At 34.6% G+C, this 12,580-nt stretch overlaps 2 protein-coding genes across 6 annotated transcripts in view; both read right to left on the bottom strand.

Annotated features, from left to right (window-relative positions):
• The window catches only part of KaiR1D (Kainate-type ionotropic glutamate receptor subunit 1D), a 38,698-nt gene extending 29,520 nt beyond the window's left edge, over positions 1-9,178 (bottom strand). For all 5 annotated transcript variants that reach the window (XM_034973413.2, XM_034973416.2, XM_034973412.2 and 2 more), the window contains exon 1: positions 8,854-9,178. The gene's annotated coding sequence lies outside the window, so the exon portion shown is untranslated. The remainder of the gene's footprint in view (positions 1-8,853) is intronic.
• On the bottom strand, positions 4,176-5,289 carry LOC117986690 (golgin subfamily A member 5-like). Its single transcript, XM_034973563.2, has 2 exons — positions 4,546-5,289; positions 4,176-4,214 (listed from the first exon to the last, which is right to left on the bottom strand). The coding sequence occupies exons 1-2, from the start codon at positions 5,287-5,289 to the stop codon at positions 4,176-4,178; spliced, it is 783 nt and encodes a 260-aa protein (XP_034829454.2).
• Positions 9,179-12,580: the final 3,402 nt, after the last annotated feature.

Here is a 12,580-nt window from a genome sequence, read left to right as displayed (position 1 = left end):
TGACAAGACCATCATTTTGGTTTTTATGTATAGTAGAGTACTTACAGTCGTAATTCGGTAGGGGGAAGAAAAAGGTTTTATCCTTTAACCAGCATTCGGACAAAATTATAATGTCTGGTTCAAAATTTAGCCTTGCTAATATAACCTTGAAATCGTCAAAGTTTTTGTTAATACTTCTAATGTTCTGAGCCAGAATAGTTATTGACTTATTATCAACTTCAAGAGAAGCCTTGCACTCCTCGAGGTTAGTATGACATATATGTTTAATTATTGTCGTTTCCTCTATATCATCAAGTGTTTGTTGAAAGTTAGCCATTCTAGATAATAAATGTAATAAAGAAATGTTGAAATGTAAAAACATGCAACAACTTACCCACCAGTATGAAAGAACAAAACCTCATATATTATTAATATAGGTGTTAAATTATAGTATGCTTAAAATAATAATTAATTATAGTTAAAGTCAACGCTTAACACGCACACACTGATAATGTTTATATTAGAGAGAGTTTACATGAGAAAACAAAATGTAAATTTGTTTTGTGTGCTTTTCCTTATTCTGGTACATTAAACAAACAACAAAATGATAAAATACATACTTTAAATTTGAAAATGTATAATCTCACTAAACATTATAGTGAAGCTATTTTTTATTTTGACATTAATAGTATTAAATTGACTAATAAGTTTAAATTGACCGGAGACAGTATGTATCTGCCGAAGAGATGTAAGATGCATATTGCCTCACTATTAGCACATAATTTAAATGATTCAGTTACAAGTGTTGTAACAAACTCTTTTGACTCTTATACAAACTGTACTTCTAGTACAAATATTTATAATATTGACTCAAGTACTTCTAGTACAAATATTTATAATATTGACTCGAGTACTTCTAGTACTAATTTTTCTATTATTGACTCGAGCAATAGTGTAAGTACTATTAGGAACCCTATTGCTTGTTTAAACTAGACAGTAAGACAACGGAGGAGCCCTGTCACATGAAAAATGTACATCAAAGTATACAGAGCTTCACCGGCAAAGAATTAGAAATTGCAAGTTGTTGCAAAAAATCTAATGTTATCAATCTGGTGCACCAAAACATTCAATGTATCAGAGGGAAAGATCTGGAAATAGAACTTTTTTTGAATAATTTCAATATTGATATTTTATGTATAACTGAGCATTGGTTAAAAAATCATGAGTATACATTCAATTTTGGTAATCACCAGGTTGGTAGTTCGTTCACCAGAACCAATGCGATTCATGGCGGCTCGTTAATTTTGCTTAGCAAACAATTAAAATTCAAGAATCGAAATGACATAGAGAGCCTGTCTGTTGAGCGAACAATAGAACTATCCTCAGTTGAACTTGAGCAATTCATTGTTGTGTCTGTATATAGACCACCCTTGTCTAACTTTGATCTTTTTGAAAAGGTAATGGATGAAGTCTTATTCAAAATCTCAAAATCAAATAAAAAGCTGATTGTGTGCGGAGACTTTAATGTAAATATTTTGGAAAGTAGCCCTTTAAATGGCAAATTATTAAATCTTTTCAAATCCTACAACCTATCCAACATGTTTATGGAGCCTACAAGAATAACTGTAACTAGCGCCACATGTATAGACAATATTTTTACAAATATAAATCCAATTACTAAAACCATAATTAGCAAATTGGATTCGGATCATTGTGGACAGTTGATCCAGTTTGAAAATTTGAAGAAAAAAAATTCTAAACGTAGAATAACCTTTGTACCAGTAACGTCTGACCGAATTGAGAATATGAGACTAAGCCTTATAAAACACCTTCCATTTTTGTCAAATGGGTTTAGTCCTGATGAAATGTATAATACATTTTTTAATATATTCAATACTATATTTAACTCAATATTCACCAGTAAATCGGTCTTGACTACTAATGCAAAAGTTTTTAGTGAATGGGCAACAGTAGAACTACATAAAAGTAGACAAAAACTATATGAATTGTATGCGGAGCGACAATATGATACTGGTGACGAATTCAAGCAGTACGTTCAACTGTTTTCCAAAAAGTTTAAGAGAGATTGCATTGCAGCCAAGTCAAAATATATCCAGGCAAAAATTAAAAACAGCTCCAATGTAGTAAAAACTACCTGGAAAATAGTTAACGAAGAAACAGGAAGAGTGACACATAAAACTTGTAATTTTGAACTAAAATATCATGACAAGTTGATTACGTCAGACCCCGAGGTTGCAACCGTTTTCGAGACCTTCTTTACAGATATTCCTATTTCTACTACAAAATCATTGAACTCTTCAGCAGCCGCCGCTCTCTCACTATTGGAGGATAACGTGCCTGAATGTAATAAAATGTTTGAATTCAGTCACGTTAGTTGCTCTGACGTTATCAAAGCTTTTAAATTAATTAATAATAAGAAAACAAATGATCTGTGGGGCATTTCCGTTAACGTTGTGAAATCATTAATTGATATTGTTGCACCCGAGTTAGCATTAATATTCAATAATTGTGTTGACTGTGGTGAGTTTCCAGACTTAATGAAACATAGTAAAATAATTCCATTATTTAAATCAGGTAGTACTAGTGACCCCACTAACTTCAGACCGATATCTGTACTACCCACTTTTAGTAAAATCTTTGAAAAAATAATTTTAACTCAACTGCTTAATTTTTTCAACATTAATGATTTATTTCACACCAAACAGTTTGGTTTTACACGGGGTCGCTCAACAACCGATGCTGGTGTTGAGTTAATACTAAATATATTTGAAGCCTGGGAGGAATCACGTGATGCGCTTGGCGTTTTATGTGATTTATCCAAGGTTTCGACTGCGTTGATCATGAAACATTGGTCGCGAAATTGCACCATTATGGAATTAGGGGTGCAGCATTGGAATTGATGAGTTCTTACCTAAATGATAGAATACAAAGGGTAGACGTGAATGGAAAGCGATCTCCCGGATCCGTTGTAAAAATGGGGGTGCCACAAGGTTCCATCTTAGGACCTTTTCTGTTCCTTATTTACATCAATGACCTTCCTTACCTCGCTAAGGACAATTACGGGATAGTCTTGTTTGCTGATGATACATCACTTTTATTTAAAATCAATCGATACTTAACAACTTTTGATGAAGTAAACAATTCTCTCACCAAGCTAGTACAGTGGTTCGAAGCTAATAACCTGCTTCTCAACGGGAAAAAGACAAAGTGTATTAAATTCACTTTACCAAATGTTAAGCAGGTGAAAACCACTGTGCAACTTAATAATGAGGAATTAGATTTAGTGGATACCGCTATTTTTCTTGGAATAACGTTAGATGCAAAACTTCAATGGGGCTCTCATATAAATAACTTATCGAACAGACTTAGTTCTGCCGCATATGCGGTAAAAAAGATTCGCCAGTTGACAGACATAGAAACTGCGAGACTAGTATATTTTAGTTACTTTCACAGCATTATGTCATATGGTATATTATTATGGGGTAATGCTGCTGATATTAATTCTATTTTTGTGCTGCAGAAAAGGGCTGTTCGAGCCATATACAGTATGGGGCCACGAGAGTCGCTGAGAACTAAATTTAGGGAAGTTAAAATTATGACAGTGCATAATCAATATATTTTTGAAAATTTACTGTACGTACATAAAAACATAAATAAATTTAAAAAAAAAAGTGACTGTCATAATATAAATACTAGAAATAAAAATAAACTTGTAATTCCCGCCTCTAGGCTCAGTAAAGTTAGCAATTCATTTGCTCGTAATTCCATACGTTTCTATAATAAGCTTCCAGAAGACATATTGGAGATGTCTCTCAACAAGTTCAAAGTTTTCATAAAACGTAAACTAATTGAAAAATCCTATTACAATGTAAAGGATTATTTAAATGATAAGCAAGCTTGGGAATGAGTTGCTTAACGACTTTGTGATAGTTCTAATAAGTTTCAATAAATTTGTAAAGTGGTGATAATAAAAAGAATACCCGGCTGAGTTTGTTGTGGGCTCTTCTCAGACCTGGGCGCGTTTGGAACCCTCGTAGCTTTAGTTTTAAGTTTGCGTTATAATTATCACCACTATATTATCTTACAAATCTAACACTATACCAGACAATCAATAAGAGTAATTTATTACCTATTTTGAATAAATCATTTGACTTTGACTTTGACTTTGATTACCTTTAAATTTGGTAAGATAACTCTGCGTTGGCCTGATTACACTGTGCACAGTGCTATCAGAACAACTATACTGCAATATGCGTATAGCCAATACCGAAAAAAGAGATTTGCACTCCCTAAAGAATACACTTATTAACGTCACTTCAATTCTTCATACTATTATGGCCGAGCTCCTACTCGACTGCCAGTTTCCATTATTTCGTCCACTTGTTTTTCATTTTTAATGTGAATCGCAGCAGAGTTGTCTTCTTTTTTGACATAAATCTTTCCGAGATTGGACCAACAATACTTAAAACCAAAATTTTTTTTCAGCTGTCTACCAAGGTAATATAATTTTGTTCCTTTAGGTGTTAGGTAATCGGATGCATATACAGGTTGACTATGCTCTGAAAACCCAATGCTGCTTGTAGAAAGTGGATCATTTTTATGTTCCTTGTTGTACTTTTTCAGGGCGCCGAGAAAAGTATTTTTATTCGTTCTGGAGTTAAATTTAAGTATTATGTTCCGTTTAGTATTGTCCTTAGAGAAAATGCGATGACACTCGATTATGTCCTTTTCGTTGAATGGTGTTGATAGTTTAAGATACATTCTTCGTATAGTTTGTAGTATTTGTTCATCACTTTTGTATGGGATGTTCTTTATTTCTATGGAAGTTTCCCTCAGTTTGCGTGTTAATTCCTCTAGTTTATCTTCTAGTGTAATGATACGAATGTCTTGTGTTGTTTTATCGTTGTTCTCTGCGTGTCGTTCATTTATCTTTTGCTCAAGGTTTGCTATTTTTGTGTGAATGTTCTCATGTTCGTCTGCGATGACACGCACAGCTTTTTCCAACTCTTCGTGTGCTCTCTGGTTCTTATTTATTTCATTTTTTATATCCTCAAGTGTAGTTGCAATTGCGTTCATGCGGGTCTCTTGTTTTTGTTGCTGCAGTTGCATTTCACCCAGAATTTTCAAAACTGTGGACTGGAATGAGACAGCTTGCTGTTCAGTCTCTTGAAGTTTGCTTTTGAAAGTACTATATTTTGGCGATGGGTTCAGTTCGACAGTTGGTAAGTCATAGGAGGACAAGTCAGACTCCCCCGACTCCATTTCTGGGACACGAGTGCTATTTGGCATTTTTATCTAATTGCCATGCCTATACTGCCAAACCAGCAGCTACACAGGTAACAGCGAAGTGTGCATAATGTATAGCCACTAACTCACACTAATACTTGCAACCGATAAATATTAAATATGCGCTTTAACAAGTCGAGACGTCCGCACCGAGCGAGGTTCGGGCGAAAGAGGGTTTCTCTCCATCTTGTTCCCAACACAGGGAGGAACAGTTTGGATCTACTAATTATTTGTTCATGAACAAATTTTAATTTTTTTAAATGATTTAACCACATATTCGCGGTTTTCGGTTTTTTTCCTGTACACTAAACCTTGTACTTGTGCTAAACCTACGTAGCCTACTTGACCAATTTCATGACCATAGGTCAAGAAGAAGTACCCTATAGGTTTTCTTGATAAACACGACAGACAGACAGACAGACGGGCAGACGGACATACAACAAAGTGATCCTATAAGGGTTCCTTTTTTCCTATTACTGTGCGGACCCCTAAAAATTAGTAAAAGTTCGTAAAAATAAGTATAAAGCTTAGTTTGGGTTAGTATTAATCGTCTATTTATATACACTAAAATGTGCGTGTATCGCGTAAATTGATCTTTGAACTTATATGACACTTTTGCATCTAAATTTATAATCTGACTTTGATCGCAATCAAAGTCCAATAAATAAACAAAATATTTGAACTGAATTTCAGGCGGGCGAAGCTGAAGGTAAACTGAAAAATAAAATAAAATTTAATTTGCTCAATGTGGGTACCAAAGTAAGGGTTTATGGGGATAAGTTAGGTACATAATTCAATGAGAGAAATACAATAGGTAAATCCGAATACATTTGTGGGGTTTTCTAAATAAGTAGGTTATTTTATCAAATATATGGTTCAGGCGAGCGTACATCTCACGGTTCAAAGCGAGAGCCAAAACAACGTGGAAAAGATCAATCATGCCCTACAGCCAAAGAGTTGTCGCATCCTAGAGTAAGCAATGTCCCGTAAAAGGAAACCAGACGTATATATTTTGTATCGTTCAGTAAATTGGCGTTAGAACAGCTTTTAATCTGTCTATAGCTGGATGTATTATAATGACATAGCTAATAAGGTTAGGATTAGTATGAAGGACTTCTTTAAGCTTCTGGACTGGAACTGACTTGGTATCAATATCAACGGAAAGTGCATCACTTATACATGATTTGCAACTGTCAATAATCTGAGAAGAGTTTCTCAACAGGTAAACCTGAAAATGATCATGAGCAAGTTGAAGATTATGTTGAATGCTCACGTTCTACCTCATCCAGTAGCGTTGATATCTCGGCGCTTGAAACCGTAGACTAATATATTATATACCTAGGACATATTATGGTCCTATTGTTCAGTTAGATAGGGCTAATTTCGAGAAAGAGGTTAACAGCTGAATCTAATTCAACTAGTTAGCAGCGTTCAAAAATTAAAAGAGAAAATATTCTCGTCAAAATCCTTCATGTGTGATATCGGTAGTTGCCAGTGATGCTACATGGTACCGAAATATGGTCGCTAACTAGATATGGGCTTGAAAAGGCTTACAGTCACTCAGCGGGCGATGTAGAAACTATGCTTGGAGTATTCCTATTCACTATATTGAAATCAGAAAATAAGATATCCGAAGAAGGACCATAGTAAACGACACCGACCTATTTCAATGAGTTAAAAAGCTGAAGTGGCAATAGGAAGGGAGTTAGTTCAACAAACCGATTATAGGCGTTTGGGTCCCAAGTTGCTTGAATGACGATCTAAAGTGGGGAAGTTTGCAAGAAATCTTCATCTACGGTTGAAAAGACAACAGTGAAAGTGTAATGACAGTTAAATAAAACTAATAAACGTAAATATAATTAAATTAGGTGGAGGATTTTTGGACGCGTATCTAATGTTTTGAGTTGGCGGATCTAATAATATGACATCTCCCTGCACCGTAGCTGTCTTTGATCTTTCATTACTTGGGAATTTCCCAATATTGCTTACTTGGCTGACTAATTTAATTGGAGATGCGTTATTGGACTTGGCTAGCTCATTACTCTGTTATTGATCAGATCAATGATCACTATAGCCAGTATAGGTAGTTCTGTTGGCTTTTGAAATCTTTAATCAGTTGACCGCTATAAATAGATGGGTAGATAAATTATTATTTGTTGTAACACAAAACATTACAATAATATACAAAGAACAAAAACAAAAATCGCTAAAAGTGATATCTTTCAGTCAACCCCTTTTTAAGGATCTATAATAATGAAACGTAATCATGTATAATTAGTTAAGGAATCTTATATAAATATATAAAAGGAAAAGGTGACTGACTGACTGACTGATCTATCAACGAACAGCTCAAACTTCTGGACGGATCGGGCTGAAATTTGGCATGCAGATAGCAATTATGACGTAGGCATCCGCTAAGAAAGGATTTTTAAAATTCAACCACTAAAGGGGTGAAATAGGGGGTTGAAATTTGTGTAGTCCACGCGGACGAAGTCGCGAGCATACGCTAGTATGAAATAAGAGTAAAGTACAAACTGGTTAATATAAATGAGAATACAAAGGGAAATTACAAATACAAAACAAAAAGCTAAAATTCATGCTAAGAAAATAAAGAGACGAAAGGTGGGTCTTCATTAGAGACTACACAAACAAGTTAGATTCTAACTTGAAACTATCATAGAAAAAATCTTTATTTAATATAAGTATTGATTACTTATTATGCAGCTCTTTATTTTTAAAATAGTTAATTTTTTATACAAGAGTCTGAAAAGAAAGAACAATAAAGTTTGTTTACTTAGCGCACTTCATAACCATCAATGGTTAAACGGAACTTAGGAAACCAAATTAAACGAAGAAAACAAAAACATATGGACTAAGAGCCAGAGCGTGCCAGACCTTCGTTATTTTATAAAAGCTAAAAATTTCCCAACACTGGATGTAAAAAATCTTACATCAAAGTATAAAGTTAAACTTTAACTTTAAGGGTATCTGGCAGGGGGTTGCCATGATACTAAGTGCCAATGTGATTTTTTAATACTATTCCGAGGAAAATATAAAAAAATTAAACTTTATAAGAACTTTGACGTAAGATTTTTCACACCTTTATTACCTGTTTTCTTCCAAAACCATGGTCCAAACAAACATCAAAACAAACGTTCCTGTCAGTGTTGGAGAGAATACGCAGTTAAACTTTCAGCTTTTAAAGAATAACGAAGGCCTGGCATGCGCTGGCTCTCTCTAATAAATGTTTGATGTGCCTACTCCAAATAGTATTCTATTATACTATGTGCGATGATTGATGTGTGTTGAAATCTCGTAATAAGTTATCGCAGTATTTTCTATCTTAAATGTTATGCTATGAATCTTGATAAAATTTTTAAATCGCCCTTTACGATATCCCGCTTTAAGGTTATATTAATGTTTAGAATAACAAAAGCATCTAAGTTTAAAGTCAAATAACTGTTCTGTATACTTACTCTAATTAATATAAAACAAACAAGAGTGAAGATTTGTAAATAACTTTGGTGGCCATTTAGCCTAATTTAATTACATCTGATTCAAGCATACCTGTTTGTTTTTTGAGCTTCAATGACTAGAAGAATCTGTAGGCTTGAGTAACATCTTCATAGTCCGTGCTCTTAATTATTTTATAAAGTACATGATAGTAACATCATTCACAAACACGAATCACAGAGAGGAATCTTTGTTGCACCGATCGCGGCAGTATCGATTATATTAGAGTTAGAAAACAGTTCGGAGCACTAGATTTTCTTAAGTGTAAACTTGATTTAATTTTGATTGGGTATCGATTTGTATTCAAGTTCGAGTGAGGATATGGGAATATAGGCCATGGAGGAAACGGCCGTACGCGCGGGTGGCGTCGAAAACCTGGCCCTGGCGGGGCAAAGCGCAAGCAGCTTACTGGGCATGCGCGCAACCCTACCCGATTACCATACATTTTTTTAGGATTTTTAAATTAAGTACTACAAAATTAAATAATAAATTGTATTTATTACGATTGATTGTTATAATTATTAGAAGCAGTTGTAGCGACGTTGACCTTTTATTCGGGAGGTCTGGGGTTTCATCCCGGGGACACACCTGTAACTTTTAGGAGTTAGGTACCTATATTTCAGTTGAAGTAAATGTCACTCGATTTAACGGCGAAATAAGGAATGACGACAGTTTTCCATAACTATAATGTCCTCAAAAGTGTGTAAAGTCTGCCAATCCTCACTTGGTCAGTGTGGTGAACTAAGACCAAAATTATCTCATTCTGATTAGACCCGTGCTCAGTAGTGACACAGTTTTACTAGTTAGCCGGCGGCGATGGGTTTACCATGATTATGTTCCTATTTATTACAATAAACTTTTAAATTTTATGCCATTAATAAGGGTCGTGACAAAGGGTTTAGTTATTTTTGGTTTTTAAAATAATAGTCTTTACTCGTATCTAAAATATGGTAAAAAGTGACGCTACGTGTCCTTTATTTCGTAATTTTTATATAGGCAGATAAAGTTCAAAATGATAGGACAATGGGTAGGTATTAGAGAGCGTGGAAATGATACACAATTCGTAACGCGCCGGCTGCGACATCAGCAGGGTGATTCGCTAACTCAGTTTCTAACACTGAATGATAGGCACGGCGCTCATTTTTTAATCCGTTGAAGGTTTTCTACGGAAAAATATTTTAATATCACCCAGTGAAGCAGCAATGTAGAACTAACCAACCTCGGTGGCTATCATTTAGTGTTAGACACTGAGTTAGAGAATCACCTAGCAGACGACATTGTCGGAAGTCGATCATTGTAACTAACGAAGAACTGCCTACCAAAAAAAATTTTTAACTCTTTTCATAAAACACTGTCAAAATATTAATTGGCCACACTCCAACATGGAAATGAACACTTGTGCCGATTGTTTTTGGAAACTTTATAGTTTACTTTATGAACTTCGTGCTTGTTCTTATTCTTTTTCTTTTGGATAATAATTTACAGTGGCACCCACAAGGTTTTATTTTACTATTTGTAGGCCGATGATACGTAAAATTGTTTTTTTTTTTGTGATTTTTCCTTTATTAAGTTTGGTTTAATTGTACAGAGGTAACAAACAATCAGACATACTTTTGCATTTAATATCCTACTGGAGGGAGAGTTCTCAGTTCTAGCTTATAAGTTTAGTAGATTTTTGTATGTTTTCAGTTTTGGTTTTCTCTTATTTCTTCTTTTTTGATGTTGATAAATAGGTGTCGTTGATATTATAGTTTTGTTTAGGTATTTTTAAGGTTTTAACTTTTTGAATTTATTGCGAGAAGTTGATGTGGCCCTTGAAAATTTGATATCAGTATAGTACGTGCTTGATACGGATTAGATGAAAACATCTTTAGCTTTAGACGTGGTGGCGACAGGTGATTGATGATTTCAATGTATTTACTTTAACAAAACTGCCTTGAATTTCTACCATTGCCTGTTTCAAATGGCATTCTAAATAAGAGTAGGTGTTTCGAATTACTTCTGTTACGTACAAGAATTTGTAACATCATTGTTTTAAATTTCTATACCTACTTAGAGCAGGGTAATATAAATTAGGAAGTTAGTTTCCTAAAACCCGTTTAATTTTTAACGGAAGTCACGACATTGAGATTTTTTTAGCGTTGATACTTGATACAGTACGCACTGTCCCTGTCGTTGAGACCGACAAAACGTCATATAGGTATGAGTGACAGAGATAACGCTCTACAAAGCCGAAATGTCATTCTAAAGGCCGATGTACATTACTTTTGGCCGCGTACTGTACCTACGTATCATCTTAAGGTATGATTACTTTTTTAGTACTTTTTTATTTTATTTAATGCAGGATTAAGTATTCTCCATATCTTTAAAAATTTATCATAATCCTACATTAAGATGATACGGAATATTAACGTAAAAAAATCTCTATGTCGTGATTTTATAATTTACTAGCTAATTAATTATTCGTAAGCACAGAGTACAATCGTAAATAAGAGTCGTCTCATATGTTATAGTTTATCGCCTCATGGGAAGTGCATAGGTACCTACAAACTTTAGTGAAACAGTATAAAAGAATGGCGTCCCGTGAGCGCAAACTAGCGCTAGATATTGCTGGCCCTACTCCAACCAACAAAAGTTGGAAATAGGTATACTAAGCTATCATTTTTTCGTACACTTTGAATTCCATGATACAGGGTGTAACCAGAACGCTAGCAAAACTTAGAGTTATCGTTATACTACCTAAACACAATCCAATACCAATAACCATTTGCCCCATTTTGTTTTAGTGATTTAGTATTTTCCAAACCCGCAATGTATAGCGTGCAAAACTCGGGTCAATGCCCCGCCTACGATGTGGCATTGACGCCGAGTGACCTATTTACGGAACATTTATTGACCTCTACGGTCAGTCAGATGTTTTATTTGCAATATATCGTGAAATTTTACAAAATGTATGTTTTTTGCGGTTTTTTTTCGTGGTATCATATCAGTGATCATCAGTTCTATCACCTGTCTTGGTTTTTGCCAGCGCGCGTTCTGGTTACACCGTGTATAAGCAAACACTAGAATTAAAATTAGGGCAAAAGCGAACTCTTGTAGGTCTTATAGTAGAGATAAGGGGAACAATCTGAAAACCGTGAATTTGTGGTCACATCACACAAAAAATTAAATTGTGATCATGAACTAATAATAAGTGTTTTCAATTTTCAAAGTAAGGTAACTATATCAAATGGGGTATCATATGACAGGGCTTCACTTGTGCATTCTAAAACAGATTTTTATTTATTTTTATGCATCATAGTAGGTAATCATTTAGTGCATTTATCGTGCAAAATGTCGAAAAAATACGACTGTAGTACGGAGCCCTAGATGCGCGAGCCTGTGTCGCACTTGGCCGTTTTTTTTATTCTCGCTTAGTGTAAAGTACCGTATTGTTTCATTAGTAAGAGCTTAAACTATGAGTGAGTGATTCCACGTTAGTATAGCTGGGATCATCTATATTTATAACAGCGAAATTGGTTTCAATAAAACCAATCGCATTCACAGTTCAAAGTTCTACGACGTTTGCAATAAAACACATGCGATTGATTTTTCGTAAAAGTTAAAACCATGTCGATATTTTTGATCAATATGACACGTTTTAATTATTTCATTTCGTACCCAGCTCTCATCGCGGACGTGACGGTATTCGGTACAGCCTCAGCTGACCTAGTTTAAGCGTATTATTTAAAAATACCTTAAATTTGTAGAGGGCAGAATTTAAAAATCGTAGTAGCTACCT

This window comes from Maniola hyperantus, chromosome 11, assembly GCF_902806685.2.
Source record: "Maniola hyperantus chromosome 11, iAphHyp1.2, whole genome shotgun sequence".
Lineage (NCBI taxonomy): Eukaryota > Metazoa > Arthropoda > Insecta > Lepidoptera > Nymphalidae > Maniola > Maniola hyperantus.
This window is presented reverse-complemented; position numbering and strand designations above follow the sequence as displayed.